This window comes from Mustelus asterias, chromosome 18 (genome assembly GCF_964213995.1).
Source record: "Mustelus asterias chromosome 18, sMusAst1.hap1.1, whole genome shotgun sequence".
NCBI classification, from domain to species: Eukaryota; Metazoa; Chordata; class Chondrichthyes; order Carcharhiniformes; family Triakidae; genus Mustelus; species Mustelus asterias.
This window is the reverse complement of record NC_135818.1, coordinates 36809878-36828329: the sequence shown is the minus strand read 5'-3', so window position 1 is coordinate 36828329 and position 18452 is coordinate 36809878. Positions and strand designations below refer to the sequence as shown.

At 43.3% G+C, this 18452-nt stretch overlaps 1 protein-coding gene across 1 annotated transcript in view; it reads left to right on the top strand.

Annotated features, from left to right (window-relative positions):
• baz1a (bromodomain adjacent to zinc finger domain, 1A) overlaps window positions 1-8105 on the top strand; it is an 84422-nt gene extending 76317 nt beyond the window's left edge. Inside the window, exons 26-28 of the mRNA XM_078233753.1 lie at window positions 4918-5072; window positions 5665-5752; window positions 7059-8105. Coding sequence (XP_078089879.1) covers window positions 4918-5072; window positions 5665-5752; window positions 7059-7255 — 440 coding nt within the window. The 3' untranslated portion in view covers window positions 7256-8105. The remainder of the gene's footprint in view (window positions 1-4917; window positions 5073-5664; window positions 5753-7058) is intronic.
• The last annotated feature ends 10347 nt before the right edge of the window (window positions 8106-18452 follow it).

The following is an 18452-nucleotide window of genomic DNA, read 5'->3' as shown; positions in this document are numbered from 1 at the left end:
CTCAGATTCGCATTCCAACCATTATCTTGTAATTGAGTTTGTCTATATGTGCCCTGTTTGTGAAACAAATCCTGCACTCACCTGATGAAGGGGCAGTACTCCGAAAGCTTGTGCTAGCAAATAAACCTGTTGGACTTTAATCTGGTGTTGTGAGACTACTTAGAAATGGGATGTATATGAACCATAATAACTAAGGGCAATTGAAATGAGTCAAGAGATTGTCCAGAATGAATTCTTGGAAGTTCAGGAGGGTGGGGTGGTTGATTTTGTGGAATGCAGAATATGGGATTTGGAAGGGAAAGCACAGCATAACTGTTATTGCAAAGAATGCGACACTGATGACTTTGATAGGTCAGGAAGAATATTAGACAATAGTTGAATTCACAATGTCAGCAAGAAAACTGGGTCTTGTATTGTAAATTTCTGCTTGTGAAATGTTCAAGCATCTTAATGTGATGCTATTTTTGAAAGAAAGGGGTTTAATACTTGTGCAAAAGAATCTATTCATGTCTGAGTATTGGGGTAAGGAATTGAGTATGTCAGGATTAGAGGAGCAAGTGTTACATCTCAGTAAATTGTCTAGTCCTATGGAGAAGTCACAAAGTGATTGGGAAAATGGAAGTCCATGCCGGAAGGAATCAGTGGTTTGTACAACTATGTAGATTGTCAGCCTTGGAGGGTAAAATATCTCGCTGCCCACTGGAGATATCTACCTCGCCCTAACCCCCCAACTTCCTGATATTTGCATACGAACATACGTATTAGAAGCAGGAGAAGGCCACTCAATCTATCGAGCATGCTGTGCCATTTAATAAGATCGTGACTGATCTGATTGTAACCTCAACTCAACACTCTCAACCACCTTCCTCCTCCCCCAGCCTGCTAACCTCTCATTCACTTGCTTATCAAGAATCTATCTAGCTCTGCCTTAAAAATATTCAAAGACTTTGTTTCCGCTGCCTTTTAAGGAACAAGTTCCGACAGTGCAACCCGCTGAGAGAAAAACTTCTCTTGTTTCATAAATGGGCAACCCCTTTATTTTAAAGCAGTGATCGATAATTCTAGATTCTCTCATGAGAGCAGACATCCTTTCTCATCCACCCTGTCAAGACCCCTCAGGATCTTGCTTTTCAATCAATTCACATCTTGCGCTTCTAAATTCCAGCGGATACAAATCTAGCCTGTCCAGTCTTTCCATATTTTCCAAGATAACCTTCTCGTTCCAAGTATTAGCCTCGCAGACCTTTTCTGAACTGCTTCCAACACATTTACATCCTTCCTTAAAACAAGGAGACCAATACTGTACAAAGTACTTCAGATGTGATCTCAACTGTATAACTAAGGCATTACCTCTCTACCGTTGTACTCAATTCCCTTTGCAATAAGCAATAACGAATTAGCTTTCCTGGTTACATGCTGTACCTGCATACTAACCTTTCGCAATTCATGCTGTCCCTCTTTGAGGCAGCCCCTAGGAGTCTAGGGATGCCTTGTTTTCACACTAAAAATGAGTTCTCGGGAGACTGAGGATTCCAATGCGCAACCACCAGTGTCTCTCTCAGGTTGGGCAAGTGGTGATTTTGGGGGGGGGTTTCAGTGGGTCTCTCAGTAAGTGGTCAGCTCCTTCCCAGGTGCTTTTTCTCCCTTTTTGGTTTTTGGCCATACTTGGGTCAGGGATTCCTAGGTGCCGATGGGAATGTTGCACTTTTTCTAGGAGCCTTTGCCGGGGGGTCCTTCAAGTGTTTCCTCTATCTTCCTGGGACTCATTTGCCGTGTCAAAGCATTTGACACAGCTAGTAGTGAGTATTTTTAGGAATATCGTGTCAGGCATGTGGGTGATATGGCCCACCCAGCAGAGTGGATTGAACGTGTTCAGTGATTTGATGTTGGCCTGAACAAGAACACTGACGGTTCACTTAACCTGCCAATGAATTTCCAGGTTCTTGTAGAGGCAGTGCTGGTGGTATGTCTCTACGGTTTTGAGGTGCCTGCTGTACATAGTCCACATCTCTGACCAATCCTCTGGATGAATCCCTCCCGTTATCATGTGACCCGCATGGGAGGGTGGGTTTCCCTACTGCTCTGTAAATCATGAGCTGGGTGCCAGGTCTGAGATTCTGGTCTTAAAATGCACTCTTCCTCAGGCAACCAAAATACACACTGAAGACTGTCGTTAGCCCTTGTTAACAGTAGGCTCCCATTGACAGTGGTCCACATTGTCCAAGGCCTTGTCATAGATTTTGATACGCTGGGTGCAGTGCTGTGTGGCAGGGTAAATTTGTAGAAGACATTTGTCTTATGGGTATTTAGTGCAAGGCCCATGCCCTCATACGCATTATATTCCATCTGCTATGTTCTTGCCTACTCGCTCAACCAGAGTCCGAATTGTTACAGTGCAGAAGGTGGCCAATCACCCCATTGTGTCAGTACTGGCTTTCTCAATGAGCATTATGACTTGGTGCCATTCTCCTTGCTTTTGCTCCAGATTCTTGCAAATTGTTTCTATTTAAGTGATTGTCTAATGCTTTCTTGACTGTCTTGATTGAACCAGCCTCCATCACACTTTTTCAGGCAATGCAGTCCAGACCCAAACCACTGTGCAAAAAGGTTTTCCTCATCACATTTGCTTCTTTTGCAAATCATTTTATATCTGTTGCTTCTTGTTCTTGATCCTTTTATAAGAGGGAACAGTTCCTCCATATCTATTCTATCCAGCCCCCTCATGATTTTGAACAGCTCTATCAAATCTCCCCTTAGCCTTCACTCCAAGGTAAACCGTCCCAACCTCCAATTTATCCTCCAGTTTCTCAACCTTGGAAACATTCTTGTAAACCTCTTCTGCATTCTTTCCAGTGTATTCTCATCCTTCCTATAGTGTGGTGCCCAGAATTGTATACTATAGTGCAGCTGAGATGTAACTGGTGTCTTATATAAGTTTAGCATAGCCTTCTTACTCTAACTCTCTGTCCCTATTGATAAAGCCCAGGATACTGAATGCTTTATAAGCTGCTGCTCTCCACCATCCTGCCACCTTCGATGACATATGCACGTATACAGCCAGGTCCCTCTGCTCCTGCACCACCTTAAGAACCCTTATTTTCTATTGTATCGTCTTGCCAAAATGCATCACTTCACACTTCTCCTCATTAAACTTCATCTGCCATCTATCTGTCCACTCCACCAATTTGTCATTTTGAGATTCTACACTGTCCTCCTCAGTTTACAATGCATCCAAGTTTTGTATCTCTCATGAACTTTGAAATTGTTCCCTGCACACCAAGATCAAGGTCATATCTAGAATCTGTTTATATCCCTTTGCAGCCTCTTTCTCATGGCTTTCTTTCCCACCTAACATGTATCGTCAACAAACTTTGATCATTGTTCTCAATCCCATCAATGATAGACTGTAACTTGCTGACCTTTGAACTACCCTACTAATTGCAAACTTGAAAATGATCTGTTTTTTGCTTCTGTTTTCTGTCAGTTAACCAATTTTCAATTCATGCTAATTAATTTACCTGGATTTCCTTTTGAATCCAAATGCTTTGCAACTCCCTCTTGTATGCTACCTTATTAAATGTTCTTTGAAAATCCAAATACCCCAACAACTATTAATTTTCCCCGGTTTATCCTATTGGTGACAACCTCAAAGTTGTAACCGATTTGTCAAACACAACACAAAATAGAAATTTCCCTTTCATTAATCACTGACCCTGCCTAATCAGATTATGACAGTTTCTGTTAGCATAACCATATTAGTCGGTTCTGGCAATTTTTCTATGATTTATATCAGGTTGGCAGTCCTACAGTTCCCTCTTTTCACATCGACTGAATGTTGACGTGGTTAACCACCAACCGCAGTATTGAATTCTCCAGCCACAATTCTGAAGATTTTTCTCCTACCCTCCAGGGGTTCCCAAACCTGGTATGCTGTCTGAACTATTCTGAATCTATCTCCTGCTGTTCCACGAGCTCCATAATTAGCAATGCAATAATAACCAATTTTTTCTTCAATGTTGACTGAGGGTTAAATATTGGCTCTTCAAAATGATGCTGTGGGACCATTTAATCCCCCAATCCTTTCCTTGCTTATGCAAAAAATAAAATGCTGGAAAATCTGAGTAGGTCTGACAGCATCTGTGGAGAGAGAATAAAGCCAGTGTTTTGAGTCTGGATGACCCTTCATCAGAGCTCCACCAGCCTTGTCCTTGCTTACATGTGCTGGCTCACAATTCCCTAGCACCTCAAATTTGAAATTCTGGTTCTTATGTTTCAAACCTTTCATGGCTTTGCTTCTAGTCCCGAGTTCTCTGTTTCTGTTCTGTTGTGCGCACACCTTTTCACCATACCATTCACAGTTGTGCTTTCAATTGCATTCCCTCCTGAAACACCACCTCCTCGCTCTTAAGTTTTTTTTGTCTCCTTCTGTGATTCATCACTCATTTATTGATTATTGTCTCTTGAAGCACTGGACTTCTGTTAAAGACACAGTGTACATACAAGTCATACATTTGGCAGTAAAGAGCGATCTTGTGGGTCCAAAGTGCCTTGAAGGGATTTACAAAATATCTTGCCTATAGTAGAAGGTTCATTCTGAGCATCTCAAAAATCAATTTTTCTTCTTTCTGATTTCCGTACAATGTAATGTGATGAAACTGCCTTGGTTTGACATGAGGTGAGGATTAAGCGGGTAGTATTCGGAATAAAATTATTTGGAACTTGTGTTTTTTTTAATTGGTTACTCTTTGAATATTTTAAAGCATTAGATATTCTGAGGATTTAGTTGTGCAAGTCTATAATATGATTTAAATAACCTTTTATTCTCCAATGTTTACTGAGCCAGAGCAAGAAATGAAAGACTCAGTCTGTCATCATGTGATTTACTTTCATCACAATTTGTATTTTTTTTTTACAAAGATGCAGTAATGCAAGTATCAAAAATAACAGGGAATCGGAGGAGTTCAAGTCGACACTCTGGTATACATGAGCTTTCCGTTTGTGAACAGCTAATAGTTGACTTAGTACGGCATGAAGACAGTTGGCCATTCCTGAAACTGGTAAACAAAGCCCAGGTATATTCAATTATATTACAATTTATCTTGTAGTGCCATAGATTTGGTACAGGTGACTGGTTGATTATTTGTATTTTAAACCAATGTATATGATCCTCTGTTTTGAGCATAAAATTCTAGTTCATGTATACAAATAGGAATTTAATATTGCATTTTAATTGGTTTTGCTTTATGTGGTAAAACTTGGATATTGGCTAACATGTTGGGTCGTCATTCGTATCTTTTTGCCTCCTGCTATGTTCTAAATATTGTTGGGTTTGGTTAAGTAAATGCATTTTTTGATTGTCGCAGAATGGTCATTTTCTGCATGTCACAGGTAGAGCCCGAGTCCCAAATGGGAGCACATCTCTTTAAAATGTATTTAGCCTCTTCCTATATCCTTAATTTCTTAAAGCAATACATTTACTTGGGAATATCGATATTGAACTAATAGGTCTACTTAACATTTGGTCAGTTGCACAAGTGTCATCTTTTTCAGCATTTTAAAATGTTCTTTGCACTGTAACTGAATGTCTTTAATCAATGTTTTCTATTACACAGATGAGGAATAAAATCCCATTAACATGGCACCTTTTTTCTGTTTCCTTTACAGGTTACTGATTATTATGATATTATTAAAAAGCCAGTTGCCTTAAACGTTATAAGAGAGAAACTAAACCGATGTGAATATAACTTTGCATGTAAGTTTTTGAAAGTTTAAATATCTTTGTTTTATCAGCCTCCAGTCATCCTTTATTTTAAATTGACAATGATTTATTTGCACTAATTCAATTAGATGTTTGAAATGATCAGAAAACAGTTCTGTTCCCTAGATTGAAAAGGAAAGGCTGTTAGCTCTGGAGAGACAGCTATGGTGTCTACCTGAAATTTGTAGCCAGGGGTTTTTTTCCTTGAAGACTCTTGGACATCAGTAAATGGTGCCAAGATGTACACCAACTATATGTTTATATCTCTGCTGCAAAAAAAAACCTGAGCTGCACAGGCTGCTGCTTTTTTTGGTTACTTTTCCCCTACTTTGAATAGCACATCAAAGTAGAACAGTTGAAACACAGATTCCAGTCCTCTGCGTAAAGATTCCCCCTCCTTTGATTGTGGCTGGCCTGTTCCAACATTCAGATTCCTTTCTTGCCTCTCTTGTACCAGTTCCTGCACATCTATCCCACCACCATTTTGCTACAGGTTGGCTGTCATGCTATGCTGTTTGTTGTAACAAAGATTTGACCTAGATTTATATGCATCGTGGCCAATTATGGAATATTGCTAATCCAACTTGGTTATTATATTTGTTAGTAGAATTCCGAAAGTAATTGCATGAAGTATTTGTATTGAAATATGTCAAAGTGCTTCTCACAGGTTATTTTAAGCTCCCTACCTATTATGTTGGTGTTTGTGCCAGCACTCTGCATTCTGCAAACAGCAGTGTCATGAATGACTAGTTACTTTTTCTGATAATATTGGTTGTAGGGAACATTAGTCAGGCTACTAGTAGAATTAAACATTTCCTCTGAGCAGTGCCATGGCATCTTAAACCTGAACCATTTGAACTGTGCAATGTCATCTCTGAAAGAGAGCATCTTTACTGCAGAACTGCAACATCAGCAATGTGTAGAAGCATTGGCCTAGATTATGCACCCAAGGGAATGGTGCACAATTTGTTTTTTGTTTGTACAGTTATACTGTAATGCATTTAATGGTATAAATCTGTGGCCAGAATTTTCCTGCTATTTTCCACTGGTGGGGTCTTCCCGTCCTGCTGATGGCGATCCCTGCCGGTTTCACAGCGGCGGAGGGTGTGTACATTGGGAATATTGTTGATAGGAGTGGTACCAGAAGATTCCGCCAATGGCAGGTCACCTCCACCACCCCAAAAGACATTGTGCAGCATGTGGAAAATCCTGCCGTGTCCTCCCATTCCCTGAGTAAAGCCATGGAAATCTAGTGTATCAAAGTGGTTTTGCAATTACATAATATTATTTTCTGTTGCAGTGGATTTTATTGATGATGTCGAATTGATGTTTACAAACTGTTTTGAATACAATCCTCGAAACACAAGTGAAGCAAAAGCTGGGATGAAACTTCAAGCCTTCTTTCACAATCAAGTAGAAAAGCTGGGATTGCCAATGAAACCTGCCAATGTGGACCATCCACCACAACCACCAGTTACCAAAAGGTCAAGAATATAAGGTTGTTCAGTGGTGTTGCTTTAGATAGGAACATTGTAAAATATATGGTGTTCCATTTTTGAAATGAAAACTAGAATCATGCCACAGACTGCCTTGTCCTATGAACTGCAATAATTTTTATTTTACAACCTTGAAATGCGACCTGCACTGGACTAAAATTCTTCTATTGTTAAGCACTCAGGAAAATGTGGTGTGAAGCTACATTTTGCTACAATAAATTTGTAGAGATTTCATAATTGTGTATATTGGATACAGTACTGTTTTACTGAATGACTTTTGTACTTTTTTGAAGTAACATTCATGCATAGTAGTGTCTTCCACCAAACACAGGGTAAATGTTATACTTTTATAAATATAATTGTGGAGCTCTCCTGTGTTCTCATTTTGTGAAGAAATAGATTGTTTAAGGAAAAATCAGTCACCAAGTCTCAAGTTACATCTTTTATTTTAATTAAAAATGACGTTTTAATAAATCAACAAAGAATGTTACACTACACATGAGTGACAATTGTATATCATTTCAGTACTGTACATGTTTCATGCTGGTGAGAATGATTGGTGTGCCATGAAATAGAGTAGATATTTATTGTGTTGAAAACAATTTTGTGGGATGTTGAATTTCTCTTATTTATGAAATTTGTATTTGGAATTTGGGGGAGGATTGAGATTTTTTCACGCTGCAACATTTTCTCTTTTTTTAAAAATGCGTCCTTTCAAATGCCCAATAAAATGTGGAATCCAGGGACTAGATTGTTTTGTAATGTTTCTGGCATCAGCAATTTCGAATTTGATGATGTGGTTTATTTTGTATAAATTTTTGTTTCTTTGTACAAATAAAAGTTTAAGTTGACATAGTTGATATTTGAATGTGTGACCCTAGAAACTATTCATGGAGGACTTCAATGGAGATGCTTACCAATATAGCTGAAATAGTTTCATCGATTGTGCTTTCTTGAATACCTCCACTGAGCTGCCTTTGCTGCAGTATTTGATGCAAAGCTATATGGAACATTTTGACAGCTCTCAGCAACAAACCAATGTTTTAGTTAATTATACCTCCTTCAGTTGTCGGTGGATTTGGATACATAAATACAACTCTGCCTCAATGTTGGTTAAAAATCAGATATTTAATACATGAACGGCAGCTTAATCACATTACATATTTGACTGAATACATGTACTGAAGACTCAAGACAGTACTGTAAATTGTTGAAACAACTTCATTTAAGCTAAATTTTCTTTCCTATTTCCTCCTATTCAGAAAGCACTAACTTGCTGAATGGAGTTGTTAGCAGCTAATTCAAGTATGTAGCATATTGCAGCTACGCCTGACCCCTTCTGTACTCCACACCCATAAAATTGTAAATTCCAGCATGTGCGATGAGCAGGAAACCTACACCTGCCCCGCCCCCCCCTTACCCCTCCCCCAAATCCACTATGGCTGAGATCAGATAACTTGGAATGGCTGGGAATTTTATTACTTGCTTTACCCGCAAGGTGATTTCGGAATCTTGTACACTTGATCTTGCTCTGTTATTCTTGTAAACATTGGACAAGAGTTTCATTAGACCCTGCTATGAAATCAATTAAATTGGTTCACTGTACTCAAGCCAAAGGTTGTTTAAAAACTAAACTCTGCCATGAATCATTTGAGACTAGAAAATGAATTAAGGTACAATTAAATCATAGCTGAAGATGTGAATATCTTGGATTTGAAGGTATCCCAGTATTACAAAATCAAATGGCTTTTTGTGAAGTGAATTGGCACATTTGGACCAATACTGTGAACATAGGTATGCTCGAGGTTGAGATTAAAGCACATTGTTGAAAGAATAGAGGGGTTTACAACTCTTAGTGCAATATCTGAATTTTGGAAATTCTTGCTCTTTGAAACTATACCACTCTGATAACTCGATGTGCTAACTATTACAGTTAATATATGCTTGTTACAAATTCAGCCCTGTCCTAGATATTATGGGTTCAGTTTCATGCTTGCTGCCATAAACTGAAGCCTTTATTCCAGAATATCTAGTTATGCAATAGTTTGATATGTAATGAACAGAAAACCCAAATTTTATAGTGACTTTCCAGTCTTCTAAAAGGTGACTGATTAATGTGATAGTGAGAATAGACCAGATATAAATCATTAAGTTGCTTTATTTTAGTCACCTAATGAATGCTGAATAATGATTTATGGAAAATGTCATCTCTGCTTAACTTAATTTCTGTCCTTGTAACAGAAAATAAAGTATACCACTCTTTCCTATAATTGTTTTTCTTTTAGTGTACCTTATACACCCCCAGACCAACGCTGGCTTGGAATCCAGTGAGCTTTGAGGTAGACTTTCCTCATCACTTACCCTGTTGGCAAATTTTGCTAATTGATCACAAATCAACTTTGATTTTTTTCCCGACCACCCTGCCAAAAGCCAACTCAAAATAGGAACAGGAATAAGCCATTCGACCTTTTAAGCCTGTCCTGCCATTGAATTGGATCATGGAAAATTTATTCCTCTTCTTTCTTTACCTGCCTTTGTTCCATCTTGCTTGATATCCACGGCCTTTTCAGCCCATGTGTTTCAAATTCCTACTATTGAAAAAATGTTTCCTGATTTTGCTCCAAATGGCCAAACTCAACTTATAACACTGTGCACTTTTGTTCTGAACTTACCCCTGCAGAGGAAGTAGTTTCAAGAGCTAGCTATTTTGAATTCCTGTATCATTTAGACACCACAATTAGATTGTCCCTTAACCTTCTGAACTTGAAGGAGTTCAGCAGATTTATGCAACCTGTCCTCATTTGCATAGTTCAAGTATTCTGGTGAAATTGTACTGTACATCTTTCAAGGTCAGAATAATTTGCCTGAGGTCTGGTGCTGAAAACTGAATACAGTGCTTTACAGTACAGTAGGGCATCAGTAAGTCCCCACAACTGAAGCACCACTCAAGTTGCAAACTCCTTCAAATAAAGTGCAACACTCCATTAATCTTTTGACTCTTGAACCTCTGCACCAGTTTTCAATTTGTATACCAGGACACCGAGATCTTTACATCTCCACATCTAGGCAAGGATTTTTTTCAACAAATGTGCCAATGTTGTAACTGGAACTGTGCTGCAGTTTTCGATACAATTATACTCAAAATTCAAAGTGATAGTGGCATGCATACAAAAGATGTTTGATTTAATAGCGGAGGAAGCTTTTCATTGTTGAAACCTGCTGTGCACTGACTGGACTGCATTTCCAGGCAGCCTATTACGAGCCTAGACAAATTCGAAGGCTCTGTATCATGACACCCAACTTTCCTTCTGAACTTCATTGCCATTAGACTTGAAAGCACAAAGGTGTGTAGTACCTGTTAATTCTCAGATACTTTTGACCAGTTTGCTTACTCTAAGGTTTTACCCCGGTGTCCTTATTTGCAAGATGGGCAAAGGACAAACACAAATAAAGGTTCAACAAGTTTATTAATAATAACACTATTAACCCTTAAATTACCCACATAAACAAGAGGATACCCCAGATTCAAGTATACTACCCGTAAAGATGGTTTGGTTGAACTGCAGGCCTGATTTTCTCAGTCCCTCTGGTCCGTCGTCACGAAGGTGAGTCTCGATGGCAGCTTCCTCCTTCCTTCTTTGGTCAGTCTTCCGAATGGGCAAGGCAGTCTCCTTCGTCGAGTCTTCGCTCCTGTGTGTCTCAGTGTGTCCCTTTATCCCCCAGCCTGCTTGCCTTTCCAGAAACTTCTCTGGCTTCCGGCCAATGAGGTTCCAGGAGGGGGTTCCAATACCCAGTGGGTTTCTTGATGTCTGCCTGACTGGACACCAGGGTCCGCCCCCCAGGTGTCCCATCTCCATGCTGTTGCTTACGTATAACTTGTTATCAGATAAGGTATCTACAGGAACTCTTGGTGACAGAAAGTCTGGCCTGATCGGGGCTTCTAACAATAGGCCGGTGCATTTCAATGAGGTGCAATGATCTCCTGCTAAGTATCAGTAGAGTGCAACGACCTTTGATGGGTCAGGCGCAGACATGTTTGTGTATTTGTACAATTGGCTGTTTGATTTTAATGTGCCCAATTCTTTAATTTAGGATATCCAATTTTATCAGCTTTAAAACCAGGCCCTGTTTATATCAGCACATTCCCTCCTCTTGATCCAATGAGCGTCACCAAACCATCTCAACAAGCAAGTACCCCGAATCGGGGTTTGACAGTATCATCCCTAACCCACAATAGTACCAACAAATTTAAATGAAGTAAAATAATTTAAAAAAACAATAAGAAACAATACGTCAATCGGGTATATACAAAACAAAGCAATAAACAGTACAAAATGACAAGTGACTATACATATTAAATACAGATGGGAGAGGATCAAGGCTCTTGATTGTAGAGCCTCTCCCGATGTCGGATGACCCTTGCCGAGTCCAGGTTTTTGCAAATATTCCTTCTTCCATCGGGCGTGGGGTGAACCACATATATCCGGGGTACTGTAGGCTGGTTTTTGGTTGATGTGGTGTCTGTGGTTCGGTCTGAGACGAGGAGTCCCAGATAACAGAGAAGTATGTAGTTCATTCTGGGGAAGATCAAGGTAGCACCTGTTAATTCTTATTAATACCTGATTCTCTTTTCCTTTTCTTTACTAGAATGTCGTATGACTCCTTTTTTTAAAAAAAACAAAGAAATAAGTAAATGAATAATAAAGGCCCAATAGTGTCATACGAAGGGTTGGTCGGCAATCAGTATTGATGGGGTTGAGTGGGGTAAGGAGTTTGCAGAGCGTGAAAATAAAATGTTGGGTATGTGGCATGTGTCCTTGTTATTGGAGGACTATGGCACAGTATAACAATAGATTCTTCATCCCACAACTAAACTGTGGTGTGTCGGAAAATTATGGCGCAGGATAACGTGGGCAGATAAGAAACCCTTTTCAATTGGGTGGTGCGTGCAGTGGATGGATAAAGCTATTTACAATCTGGACTGTGGTGTCCTGATTCTTTCTTAGTGGAGGGAACCTATGTGGGCGGGCTTTGGCTGCCAGATACCCACTGCATTACCACCTCTGGTAGTGAGCGCCGGGTCAAACGGTTCTTGGAGTCCTGGTACCAGGGGCTCCATAGGGGGTAAGGTTTGCGGGTTCCCCATCCTTTCCGTCCAGGTTCCCTGGGCCAGGGTTTTATTCCTGAAGCCCTGTAAATTGGGGCGGGGTCCGAGGGTGCGTGTGCTGTTCCTGGGGATACTGGGTGGGGGTTGATAACCTGGGGTACAGGTTGTGGACCGTGGTTTAGGTCCGGTGCTGTGGGGTGAGGGTTGGGGCTTCCTTCTAACTCAAAGACTCCTTCCAGGGTGACATGGTATTGGTGAAAATTTTGCTGGGAGCCGAATGCCTTCATTTGGTTCACATGATACCACCCGGCTTTCTTGTGGTCTACCATGACCTTGTATACCGAGGGGCTGGCCTTGTCTACCACTGGATAGGGTCCGGCATATTTGGGGGACAAGAACGTTCTAGACTGGAAGACTCTGAGCATTATCTGTTGCCCAACCTCATATTCGATGGGTTTTATCTTAGCATCAAAATAGGCCTTACTTTGCTGCTTCCATTTGCCCATCTTAACGGCTGCAGCCTGTTGTGCGGCCTGTATGTTTTCTAGGATGGCTCTCACGGCATTTTCGTGGGTGAGGGCCGTGACTTCGGGCCCGGACAGATCCAGCCTGAGTAAAGGTTCAATTCCTCGCAAAGGTCGCCCAGTCATGAGGACATGGGGGGTGAATCTGGTGGAACTAGATACGGAATTGCGCACTATCATTAATATGAAGGGAAGGACTTTGTTCCAGGAGTGATTGTTCTGCTGAACGGTCTTACGGATCATATCTTTGAGGGTACGGTTCATCCTCTCTACTACACCGCTAGATTGGGGGTGGTAAGCAATGTGGAATTGTTGCTTTATCCCGAACAATTCCATTGCGCGTTGCATTACCTGGGCAGTGAAGTGAGTGCCCTGGTCCGAGTCGATGCTGCGGGGAAGGCCCCACCTAGTGAATATCTGCTGCACTAGGATGTCAGCCGTGACCTTGGCTGTGTTAGTGCGGGTTGGAAAAGCTTCCACCCATTTACTAAAAGTGTCTATGATGACCAGGATGTATTTGTAACCTCCCACTCCGGGCGGTAGGGGACCAATATAGTCAATCTGGAGATTTGTCCAGGGACCTTCCACAGGGCGAGTCTGCCTCAGTTCCCCTTTGTGGGCATATTTATCAGGATTGTTCTGTGCACAGATGATACAATTATCGACGTAATGCCGCACATCCTGTTCTGGGTTTGGCCACCAACACAATCCTTTGATTCGCTCACTTGTGGTTCCTGCCCCTTGATGGCCTTGGACATCGTGGTTTTGGAAAATGATTTGGTTACGGTCCCTGGTTGGGACCACATATAGGCCGTCCTTAAGGACAAGCCCATCCTGTACCAATATTGCGTCTCGCCATTTTCCAAAGGAGGCGGGGTTTGCCCCTTCCTGAATTTGTTTCAGGTCCTGGTCACTGCTCTGGGCTTGTTTTAGGTCTTCAACCTTGGTCGGCTAACAGCCACAGCTTCAATTCGCTCTGTAACTATTGGTTGCCAAAGTTTCCCCTCTCGAGCACCCTGTTTGGCTAATTCATCCGCCCTGATGTTCCCAAGTGGGGAGGTGCGGCGGTGGGCCTTTACTTTAATTATGCCATACTCCCGGTCTTGGGTAGCCTGGAAAATAAATCTTAACAGTGGGGCTGATGGTAGAGGCTTCCCATCTGCAGATATGAATCCCCTTGCTTCCCATAGGGGCATGAAGTCTGTTAAACTTTTGCAGACATACATACTATCGGAGTGTATGTCTGCGGGTGTGGGGAACAGGTCAGGATGGCTGGCTACGTATGCTATCGCTGCCAGTTCTGCAGCTTGTGCACTCATGTGTGCTGGAAGTTTTAAGGCTATCTCCCTCAGGGGCTCGCCTTCTTGGTCTTCCACGTATATCCCACATCCTGTCCTCCTGTTTCCCTCTTCCACCATGGATGACCCATCTACAAAAACTTTTAAACTGTCCTGAGCCTGGGTTTGGCCGATTCCCCTGGCTCCTCCCCCCTTTTGTTTTGGCAAAAATGGCCCCTTGGGGTCTTTTATTGCCGGAACCTGGCATTCATGGGGCTCCCCGCCGTAGGTTAGGTTGTCTGCCAGGAATGTGGGGACCTGGTTGTGTTTGAGCGCAATGTAGAATCGTAGAATCATAGAAACCCTACAGTACAGAAAGAGGCCATTCGGCCCATCGAGTCTGCACCAACCACAATCCCACCCAGGCCCTACCCCCATATATTTACCCACTAATCCCTCTAACCTATGCATCCCAGGACACTAAGGGCAATTTTTAGCATGGCCAATCAACCTAACCCGCACATCTTTGGACTGTGGGAGGAAACCGGAGCACCCGGAGGAAACCCACGCAGACACGAGGAGAATGTGCAAACTCCACACAGACAGTGACCCAAGCCGGGAATCGAACCCAGGTCCCTGGAGCTATGAAGCAGCAGTGCTAACCACTGTGCTACCATGCCGCCTGTCTCAACCCTGTAACATGAGTGTCCACCGTGCAATACGGTTTTGACTAACCGTCCCATCTTTAATTTGGCCGTTCAGCAGTAGTTGTATGGGGGTGTGTTCTGTAAGTATAGTGAGGGGGTTCAAGCTGACTATGTAGTTAAAGCGGTGCACTGCCCAGAACACTGATAGTAAGTGGGTTTCGCACACCGAAAAACTTCGTTCAACCGGAGTTAGTATGCGGGAAGCGTAAGCAATTGGGCCAAGTCATCCGTGCCGTTCTTGGAGGAGCACGGCAGCTAGTGTGCTGTCAGTGGCCACTACTTCAAGGACAAAGAGGAGTTCAGGGTTGGGTACCTATAAGGCAGGGGCTTGTGCAAGGGATTGTTTGAGGTCTGAGACTGCTTGTGTGTGTCGCGCAGTCCAGACCCACGGGGTGTTTTTCCGTAAAAGTTCGGACAGGGGAGCGGTTTTAGTGGTGAAACCGTCTATGTGGTTGCGGCAGTACCCCACTAAGCCCAGAAAGGAGCGCAGGGAGCTCACATCCTTTGGTAAGGGAAGGCGTGTTACAGATTCGATTCGCTTCCTTTCTATCTCATGCTTTCCCTCAGTCACTACTGTACCCAAGTAAGAGACCTGTCGTCTCATGATCTGGGCTTTCTTGGGATTTACCTTTAACCCTAATGTAGTGAGGAGGTTCAACAGTTCATCCAATAACTTTAGATGTTCCCCTCTTGTTTCAGTCTTTAAGAGGAGATCATCTACGTATTGTACCAAACAATCTGGTTTGGAGAATCCCTCCAAGCCTTTTGCTTAGCGCTGGTGAAATATGGAGGGGGAGTTATGAAAACCTTGTGGTAAACACGCCCAGGTGTACTGTTGTCCCTGGAACGTGAAGGCAAATTTGTATTGACAGTGGTGATCTAAGGGAATTGACCAGAAGCCGTTACTGATGTCCAATACTGTGAAAAGTTTTGCGTGTGGGGCTTGTTTCATCATGGCTTCTGGGCTAGTCGCCACTGTGGGGGCTGTGACGGGGGTGGTCTGATTTAGGGCTCGATAATCGATTGTGAGTCTCCAGAAACCGTCCGGTTTCCTTACCGGCCATATGGGGGAATTGTTAGTGGAAGCAAGGACTCCTTGTTTTAATAAACTGTTAATCACCTTGGCCACTTCTCCTTCGACTTGCTTAGGGAAGCCGTACTGTCTTTGGGGTTTAGGGTCAGGACCTTCTATGATTACCTCCCCTGTTATTCGGCCGCAGTCATGCTTGTGACTGGTGAATGCCTGTGTGTGTTTGGCTAATATACCCTGGGCTTCAGGGTCTTCCGTCATTTCTGTGGGCCTGATCCACAATTCTCCAAAAGTAGAGATTCAGTCTACGTATCTGCCGGTGGCCACTTCGACTGGGGATTGACAGGTGGTTGGCATTTGCCAAATGCAACAGTTAGCGGGGTCAAACGATAGGTTGCATTTCCTCATCAGATCGGACCCTAGAATGTGCTCTGCCTCTGGTGGAGTTTAACCAAGATAGCTGGGTGCTGACATATTATATTATCCAGTCGAAATTCTAATGGGTCTGTTTCCAAGCCTTCCTGTAAATGTCCTGTAAAGCCACTTAACATTATTGTTTTCCTAGTAGGCCAAGTGCAGCGGAGGTCACGGGATGTGTTAAGAGTGGTACGGGATCCCCCTGTGTCCCATAGGAACTCGATGGGGCGGCCTCCTACTTTGCCTTTTACAAGGGGTCTCCCTACACTATCCCATTCAGTGTTGCAAACCCAAGTTGGGGAGGTCTGACATAGTCATGCTTCCAGTCCGGAGTCTAATTGGGGTTAGAGGCTGAAAGGGGTGTCGGAGGCATCCACCGGGGTTGTGATACATTGTCTGGCAGGTCCTTCTAATGACACAGGTCGGGATTCTCCTCTGTGAAATTGTTGGGGCGGTCGTGGGGTCTGGCTGGGCGGGGCTCTACATTCCCTGGCAAAATGGCCGATCTGGCCACAGTTGTAACAGTGCGCTTGTGGGGGTGGATATCTGGGAGTGGCTTTGTCTTGTTCCCTGTACCTGGGGTTGGGGATATATCGGGGTTCTGCGCGGGGCTGCGGTTTTCTGTATCGATGATTGGCAGGGGTATATGGGGGTGGGTGCCCTGAGTTTCCCTGTCCCCTGTTTCCACCTTCCCCTTTGTTACGCCAAACTGGGGCTGGGTTTGTGTGGATTGGGTTCATCAATCCGTGTTTTGTGGGGTTGGGGGTGTCTGTTTGTCTGACTTCCCGTTCCCACACACGAGTCATTTTGCGGATGGCTCAGGCTTCTGTATGTGTATTATCATCGGGATCAAAATTCTCACAGGCTTTCCGACTCCCCTCAGTGGCGTGTGCTATCAGGGTCCGGATCCATATGGGCCAGTGGTGTGCATTTAATTGGACTCGATTTAATTGGCCGAAAACTGCAACAAATTGGTTCCATAGTCGGCCAGCATAGGCTGTCGGGTGCTCCCCTCTCTTTTGTTGGCAGCTGTTTAAGCCTTGTACCGGGTCATCCCTATTGTAGCCTATGGCGGCCAGAACGGTCGCCTTCATTTCTGGTAGGGTTCCCCCAGCCACGTTCTGGGGTTCGGGTAGGGCGGAACGGATGGCAGGACTTAAACATAACAGAATAAGTTTAACCTCTTCTGCCTCGTCTGAGCCGTTTAAAACACGATATTGGGTGACCTGGTCAAAGAGAGCATGTGGATCCCCGGAGGGTTCAAATACTCCAATCACTTTAGCTCTGTCAGTGAGCTGTGTCATGGTGTATGGAGTTACATAAGTCACATTGTGGTTCTGTGTGTCCTGTCCTTGGGTGGTGACCGGATTCATCGGTACAGGAACCGGATTAGTGACTGGGCTTATTAGGATGGTAAAAGGACTAGGAGCTGAGACTGAGTTTCCCCAGATGGGGGCTGGATTAGGTGGTGCCGTTGGTTCCACTCCCGGGAAGGGAGGTGGGGGTCCCCAGTCGGCAGTGACACTAGCTGTTGCATAATGGCAGGCATCCTCTTCTAAATCCCCCCACTCTACCCCTGGGTCACTATCCCCTGTTGCAGTCGTGTATGCACACATTACACCCCTTTTTATGGCTAGCTGTGCTTTTAAATCTTCAATCTCGCGCAGGCATTTGGAGTGGTCGGTTGCACGGGCTGTATTTACTTTTCCTGCTTGGTACAAAACTTTTACTGCAGCCTATAGGTCGCTGCATTTACGTTTAACTTCCTCTACCTGTTGCAGCGCAGCCTCTCTCTCACTGACAGTGCACTGTGCCTTTAGGTAGGCTTTATCACATTGAGCCTGGAATTGGCTCATGTGTATCATATTGATTTGGTTCCTTTCCTCTCGTGTGTTTACCTCCGCTTCCAATTGTTGTATGCGCGCGGTCTTCCATCGGGAGAACTTAAATGTGAGGATGGTTAGGTACACTATCATAAGTAGGATTCCTATTACGGCCAGTTGTGACAGAATGCGGACCCAGGGTGGATTTGGACATTTGAACCCCCAGAGGTCCTCCCATTCAGCATGACTGGCCATAATTATTTCCTTTTAGGATTCGTCACTTGAGCATAGGTAAGGGATCGGGGTAGGGGGT